This window comes from Idiotropiscis lumnitzeri, chromosome 17, assembly GCF_059441095.1.
Source record: "Idiotropiscis lumnitzeri isolate Australia: NSW breed Sydney's pygmy pipehorse chromosome 17, RoL_Ilum_1.0, whole genome shotgun sequence".
NCBI lineage: Eukaryota > Metazoa > Chordata > Actinopteri > Syngnathiformes > Syngnathidae > Idiotropiscis > Idiotropiscis lumnitzeri.
The window spans coordinates 11,906,412-11,914,543 of record NC_142407.1 but is presented as its reverse complement, the minus strand read 5'-3'; the positions used below and the strand labels follow the sequence as shown (position 1 = coordinate 11,914,543).

Below are 8,132 nucleotides of genomic sequence, written 5' to 3'. Positions count from 1 at the left end.
TCTCTCTCTCTCTCTCTCTCTCTCTCTCTCTCTCTCTCTCTCTCTCTCTCTCTCTCTCTCTCTCTCTCTCTCTCTCTCTCTCTCTCTCTCTCTCATCGTAGTTGTCTTCACTTTCAGTTACCTTAAAGAGTTCAAGATGTAAGCTAATGATCCGATGAATTGGCTAACCATCGGTGATTAGTCGACGAGCAGCACTATCGTGTGTGTCAGCCATATAATCACAGATTATGGATTTATTTGGGAAAAGGTCTGAAGGTCTGTGCTCCCCAAATGGCTTTGGTCTTGTTATGGTGGCGGCGTTTGATGCGCGAGTGGCAGCGTGACAGCTGCACAGATAAGAAGGAAGCCGAATAGGCTTTGAGGAGCAGAGAGTACACTCTTCAGTCAACTCCTCTTGAAGTGCCACTTTTCTTTCACCGGCCATCTTTGAGCATGCCGTTCAAGATTGATTATAGTCTAGGCGGTGGAAATTAGCATACCAGTCCTGTCAACTCGGAGTCAAAATACGTTGAATGACAAAGTGCCTTATTCATTTTGGGAGCTGCATTTAGCAAAGACCTGTCCTAGTCGGCAGAGTATTTATAGTGAAAAGGCAGAGGAAAAGAGAGAGCGTAAATGAGAGAAGTCGGCAGTTTTAGTTTGTGAATTAAATGAAAGAGGAGCGCAGTGCCAAAAAGGCTGGTACCCAGCTGATGACTTTTGACTTTCGAAAAGGTGTTCATCATGTTTAAAAACCACCATAGAATGCGTTCCATAAATGTTTTGTGTTATATAAACATTTAGATTTCTCAAACTTTGCCAACTTTCAAGTCAGCAAGTCATGTGCAAAAAAAAGTCAGCAGTCTGAAATTCCCAGTGGTCACATAACCTGGCAGCAACTATAAAAAATCTCAAAGTGCGGCGCTCAAAGGAGAATTTAAGCATTTGCTGCGTGTCAGGTGTGGTTACTTTTACGAAACGTCATGAATGCTTCTCATGCAAAGGCAGAGCTGGTCACTTTGTTTTATTTTCGTTTTCATATTTACGACATGACCGCCGACCTGTAAATTGCAAAGCGATTACGATACTCACAGTAGTTTATAATTTTTCAATATTCATTTAAAAAAAAAAAAAACTGGAAAGAAACTATAATAACAATTACGCATAAATGCTTAGTAGGTAAAAAAAAATTAAAAAAAATCAAATCAAGTACCTCACTTTCTATTATTGTGTCTGGCAGGAGTTTTCAATCCTGTTCCTCAAAGTTTGCTGTCCTACCCGTTTTCCATCTCTCATCGGACAATCAACAAGCACTGCAGAAGCTGGATAACAACCCTGATCATTTGATCAGGTGTGTTGCAGCAGGGAGAGTTGAAAAACAGGCAGCACATCCGACCTCGAGGAACAGGATTGAAGGTGTCGGGTTTCATTTGATCAATTGGAGAATGCCTTTCAAAATGTTCTGAATTCTGGAAAATCTGGATTCTTATCATGATATTCACAACGCTCCATGTTTCACTCCATCTTTGAAGTCATTTCAGCATGTTTCTTGAAATCAGGTGTTCAAAACCTGTTCCGAGGATTAGATCATCAGCAAGGTCCGCCGAAGCCGGATAACGATCCTGATCATTTGAATCAGGTGTGTTGCATTAGGGACAGGACGGCGACCCTCGAGGAACAGGATTGAACACCCCTGCTTTAAATGAAGACAATAGCAAATATGTTGAGGTGGATAAAAACGACAGCAGCACTGCCCCTCGAGTGCACCGAAACTGCTCCGTTCGCAACTGCTCTGCAGTAAGTCTTCCATCGGTTGTTCTCCAGTGCATCTAATCTTCCTGAACAGGCAAGTGGAGGACAGAAGAACCAAGCAAAGACAAATCCTTCACATTGTTAAGCCTTGAACAACTACATGGCACGCATTGATAAGCGACAACGTGCGACATAATGCGCCGCTGCATAACTATCAATATATTGTTGATGGAAGGATCTGGTGTGAGAGATTAGCAATGTTGGAAAGGGCAACCCATGCATCATATTAGGCATGGAACGTATTCATCAGGACTGTGCTAATTAGAACACCCCCACTCGTACACCCACACATTTCCACAGCTTTAGATGATAGGTGCTCGGAGTTAAATATTTATAATATCCAAACGAGGGCTCCCAAAACGCCAGCCAGGAAAGTTATCAGGTTTCAATATTCTTTCTGCAACGCTTCAAGCGGCCGCGCTAATTAACGTTATTTGATTTCGCTCGCCCTTGGTGCTCGACAGTAAAACGCTTCAATAAGCGCATCTGCTGCCACTTTAGTGTTGGAAAATCTGTTTGTTTTTTTTACATGTTATCTGAGGCTCGTATCATTTCAGACAAGGTGATGGAAATAAAAAAATAGATGAAAGAGACGCATCCTAAAGTGCTCACTGTGAAATATTTCAGAATTTTAATTGAACAATGCTCGGAGGTACGACACCAAGTCATTGTTAGCCGCATTGTAGTCGGCAGTTACGCAGGTTGAAACGATAATCCAATCTTCGCATGTGACATCACGCTACACAAATGGGAGCCACGTTACAAATCGATACCATAAATTAATCACGCATATTTCAGCAATCCCACTTTTCGAGCGGTATTAAACCACATAAGCTCATTAGTGAGCGTGACGCATTGATCCATAACTATTGATTCTGCTGATCTAATGGACTGCGGAAAGTGGAAAGTAGCAACACCACTTCAGAGGACCTTAAAGTTGGGTTCACACCATTTGGGAAGGGAGGGAGACTGGCTCGTCTTTATCGTTCCGATTTTCGACAAAATTTTTAGGGACAAATATTCCGCTAAAGTGCCGCTGAACTTACGTTTTTGAACCACCTTCATTAACGACGATTGAAGCGATTGTCTTTTAGGTTTAGGTTTTTAGAAAATACCAGCAGTTTTTGTTCTCTTAAAACTCATTCAATCCAGAAGACGTATTTTTACATTTTCAAAATTGTAGTCTCTGCCTCCCGAAGACGTATTTATACGTCTTAGCCATTTTTTTTATTTTTATTCATTTATTTAATTTTTTTTGCATCATAGCTCCATGTTTTTATCTTGAGAACACAATATTATGTATGCCTCGCAAAATCAGTCCAAATCCAGGAAAAAAAGGCTGTGATTGAGGTGTTTCCTGTTGTGAAAAACGGCTGGGATTGAATGAGTTAAGTTTGATCGATTGAGTTGAAACCAGAACAAATCGGAGGACAGCGCCACAGAACGCAACGAGTCCAACCTTCGTCTTTGACGAGGACTGCTTGAAGTGAGCATGTGGAGTACACAATTGCTGGTTTGTACTTGAACGCATGCTCACCCAAGTTGCTCCGGGGGCCCTTACATCAATTACGGTCACACGCACCTCCGAGCTGGCAGCAAGCATCCCTTCTTCCCTGAGAAACAACCTCGAACACAAACCATCTCATCCCAAGCCAAGTCTGCTATCTTTAAACGGTTCGACCGCTTCAGTGCGCCAACACAAGAAGAGAAGTGCCTGAAAACATTTTTCATTTGCTCTGTCAATCTTTTCAGATGTCTTTGAGATGGAAATGAGAACATTTCTTAAGGACGGAACCAAGCGTTAGTTACTGCAAGATGAGAATGGTTATTAAAGAGACATGTTTTTACCGGGTAATATTTAAATTCAGATCGCTTATTCAGAGAATTGCAATATGATTTTTCTCTCTTACGCAAGAACGAGGAGAAAATTTATGACATTCAACCATCTTGGTTAAAAAAAGATGACGTTCTCTATAGTATATAGTATAAGTATATTTTAGTTTAGTGTAGTTATTATTCCTCCAGTAATGTTTTGGGCTCATTGATGGAATATTTTGTGGGAGGTGCTAACATCAAGGTAATTTTATTTATTTTTTATTTTTTTGCCATTTGAGAAAACGTTACCATTTTCAAAAAAAAAAGTGCCTTTGCACGATTTTGTTGCATTCAAAAGGAATCATTTTGGTATATTGAGGCCTCAAACCAATGTCACCGAGGTGCTTCACGCAGCATTTATTCATTTCTCTCATGCAATGATCAAATAGCCACAATTCACTTTTAACCATCAAACTTGCACTTCACATCGACTATAAAATGCAGTGAGATCGATTGACAGTAACAAATAAAAAAAAAATACTCCTTATAAGGCAAACCAGGACAAATATGGAAATTCCCTTTCAACCAACAGAAGGTTAGTCGTTAAGGTCTAAATTTCTTAAACGTGCGTCTGTGGAACAATTGTTGATTTCAGTGGAGTGAGTGTTTGGTGACGGGGATTTTTTTTTTTTTTGGGTGATTGGGAATTAATTGGACAGTTTAATCCTTTAGGGGATTCTATCTTAATTAAAAGCTGGACTCATTAAATCATCAGCGCTCTAGCTATATAATGTCCATGCTATATTCCCGCAATTCTCTCCTGATGGCTACTATGAGATGTAAATTAATGAGCCCTATTTTTGTGCCATGCGCAAACAATTTGCACATTTCCGACGGCAAGAAGGTGTTTATTATTGTGGTTGTCGTTTGTCGAGCGTGGAAAGCTCCCGAGGTCCACTTAATATGATCCAGTATAGTTTTACAACACCCCCTGTTTTTTGGGGGGGGGGTGGTAGAAAGTGCAAAAATTGTCGCCAGTATTGTAAAAAGATCCAAACCCTCAACCAAGTCAAATATATAACTGCTTTACTATTTGTTTTGTGTCTGTTTTTTCCTCAAGTGCCGTCGTTGGACACAGAGAGCCGCTGCCCGATGACAGTAATAATATCACCATTTTCACTCGCATCCTAGACAGACTGTTGGATGGTTACGACAACCGACTACGTCCTGGCCTGGGAGGTGAGACTCACACTGTTGGTACTTTCTGTTGTATACTGGAAGCCATGCCTCACGTTTTGATGACACGCCAATACTAGTGAGCCTGTGAAGTGCAGATAAACGTCCATGGGTGCATTGTCCCCGAGAGTGAAAGACTTCCGACGTGAGTAGCCTACATATGTCAGAAGAACGCCATGCCATTTCAACCAAATCTTCCTCAAAGTAAGCCCACATGCTTGAGCAGACTTTTCTCAGTCATCCAGCTGGAACGGTTGTTTCTGCTTGGATGCGTGCTGTTAAGGCCACAAGCGTAGCTAGCAGGCTGCAGACCACCAAAGCTACAAGACTTTCAAGCGGCAACCGGGCAGAGGGATCTGGCACGAGACAGCGCATTCAAGTCTCTTATTGGCCGGACAATGAGCTGCAAGGTTATAGTTTGAGAATCCCGGCAAGTGATTTCCTCTTTCGGATGGATCGCTGTTAAAAGTTGCACAGCTGCAAAATTGCAATCATGTCACATGCCGGCTTAAGCAGGAGATAATCATCTCTGATAATTAGACTGCATAGAACTCGAAACTGAATTGAATTTAAATTTCAGCAATTCTCAGATTTATCGTTGTATAAAAAAAAAAAAAAAAAAAAAAAAAAAAAAAAACAGGGGGAGGGGGGGGGGCGTCAAAGTCATCCTTCCTCCGCCGATGCCCGCCATGCAAACTGCTGACGCCACGTGGTGATAATCACGTACTTTGCCAGAACTATTTGTGTCGTCAGGGTGATTCATGTGGAAGTGGATCGCTTCTCTCGTGGGGGGGGCTCTTCGCCAGAGGGGAGGAGACTTCACCTGTGGGTGGTCTCGAAGGTCTGGGACATAGTTAGCACAAAGTATCTCCTTCGCTTTTGGATAAAAGCCTCATCAGTCTGGAGTTGCTGCGCTACGGGGAGAAGCTATTTGTCTCACCGAGAGCCCAAAAGCCCGCTTCGCTTCGCACATCCGCCCCAAAGGAGCTGATTCAACCCACAAAGAGGCAGACAGATTTTGGTCTTTCTCTACTCTACTCTTGCCTCATGTCCTACTTAATGCGTTCAAATTGAGTGGTGTTTTTTTTTTTTTTTTTTTAATTCCGGTTAATGCAGTAACTCTTGACTTTGCCGCATGATGATCGTTTTTTTTTTTTGCCATTTCAAAGTTACCCTAATGTATTGTGCAATGATACATGTGATTATTTCAGAATATGAGCAGAAAACCCATTGGAGAGTCATAATGGATGATCACATTTAATCCTCATATTTTGTGATGATGTCAATACAACTGTGTAATAGCAGCTAATTGTACCCATTATGGAGGACTGACAGAGCGCCATATGGTAGATGCTAAGCTGCTACATTTTATTTCTTCCTGAACCAGACAAAGAAAAACAGATGCAAAAGTTGGGGCTTAATTAAAGCATTTTTTTTTTTGGGGAGTGGACAAAGTAAGTAAAAAAATTACTGACCTGGTCAATTATTAATTTGCGCATGTTTCGGCCCGTATTTCAGCTCACTGGCATTACGATTGAAATGTTAAAACATGATCCAGTTTGCCTTGCGACTCAAGCGGAATGATCAAATTATTGATCGTTAAGAATTTGTTAAATGGTGATTGCTGTTTAACTGGAGTAAAAAAAAATTGGTCCTTGACGTATTTAACCGTCAATGGTATTGAACAAGTTTAATCATGAGCTCATTGAGGGCAAAATTGAGTGCACTACGTGCGATTCCTCACATTCAGCAGTGGTGTGGGCTCAAATTGTTTACAGTCTTAAAAAAAAAAAAAAAAAAAGCATCACATCAGATAGAACAGATGGCAGTGAATATGTAAATCGAATTTGCTCAGTAGTCCTTCCACGACCATTTTTTCTTAGCCCGTTTTGCGTTGTGACATGAAATTTGGTTACCTCTCACTACTTTTTAAGAGAGCTTAATTAAATGCTAATTTTCAGGTTCGCTCTGCACATGAATAATCCGTTTCGCAAGACTGGCTGGAACCATCGCTCTGAGTTTTGTGTTCAGCTCCTTTCTGTTGCTTTTTACAGAGAGTGTCACCGAAGTGAGGACAAACATTTACGTGACAAGTTTTGGGCCAGTGTCAGACACCGACATGGTGAGTATTTGATCGCTTTGATTGAATGCATTTACATTTGCCAAATGTCAGTATAACCTTTCATGGATATCAAGCAATGGCCCTGGTTTTTATTATAATCAAAAACGGCTACGACAAAAGTAAAAACAATCAAAAGTTAATTCATGCGATGATAATGCAGAGGTTCAATCAAGACAAAATTACGAATATCATTAATTCACCAGCCGAGTTAAAAAAAAAAGGATCTTTGACGTCTTTATTCGTCAATGGCAGTAAATGAATTCATAGTTTAATTACTGTCGGTGGCATTTCATATATTAGCCATCAGGCAACTCACCGAGCAAAGATGATGATCATTTTTACCAACAGCAACAATCCAAACTCTACAAACTCTTATTTTTAATATTCCATGAATAATCAAGAGGCCTGGATGAGTGCCTTTAAAAAGCAGACAAAAGAGATAGCTCATTTTTTTTTTTTTTTTGTCTCCGAAGGTTAGACAGCATTTGACATATTTGATCATGCGGCTGTAATTGACCGCCTTGTGGTAAGAACGTTTTTTTTTTTTGTTTTTTTTTACTTTAGCTCGGAGCCGGCTCAACATCTTGTATTATGTAGCTGGATTATTTGAGTTTTGGAGTTCTTTGGTCTCGCAAGAGGTCCACACAAATTACCGTGCTGCAGTTCAGGGCTATCAAAGTCAAATTCGACACCAATCCGCAAGGATCTTTTCAAATAGATATATCACTAAAGATAATTACAGCAGCTGAGTAGGTCCAATGAGTCTTTGGAGGGTATTCCCTTTCTTTCATTCAAGGGGGTATTTGCAGCTTATGCAAAAGTCTCTTCTAGCTCGGATATGTCAAGTAATGCACGACTTCAAAGTCTCTGGCCTTGTTTAAAATTCGATTAAGTCATCTCACATTCTCCTCAATTCATCACTGCATAATTGTTATTCAATTTACATGTTATTTTTTTTTAATTATTACAGATACCATACGATATGTGGAAAACAAATTCCCTTTGTTTATAACCTAAAGAAGTCGGCATTGTCTTGTAATTTTGAGTCACCAAATAAGCAGGAGGCTGTTCAACGGATGTCATTTGGGCTTTAAAATAAAAAAAAAAAAAGATGAGAGTTTAAGTCAGGCTGTGAACAAAATAACTGTCAAGGTGCCCTTGAGCAAGA

General features: G+C 40.4%; 2 protein-coding genes across 3 annotated transcripts in view; one reads left to right on the top strand and one right to left on the bottom strand.

The window, feature by feature from the left end:
* The window catches only part of LOC148320283 (uncharacterized), a 63,156-nt gene that overhangs the window by 26,148 nt on the left and 28,876 nt on the right, over nucleotides 1–8,132 (bottom strand). The window lies entirely within an intron of this gene.
* Nucleotides 1–8,132, top strand: part of gabra3 (gamma-aminobutyric acid type A receptor subunit alpha3) — a 51,143-nt gene that overhangs the window by 22,443 nt on the left and 20,568 nt on the right. For both annotated transcript variants that reach the window (XM_088279225.1, XM_088279224.1), the window contains exons 3-4: nucleotides 4,727–4,845; nucleotides 6,897–6,964. In XM_088279225.1, coding sequence (XP_088135351.1) covers nucleotides 4,727–4,845; nucleotides 6,897–6,964 — 187 coding nt within the window. The remainder of the gene's footprint in view (nucleotides 1–4,726; nucleotides 4,846–6,896; nucleotides 6,965–8,132) is intronic.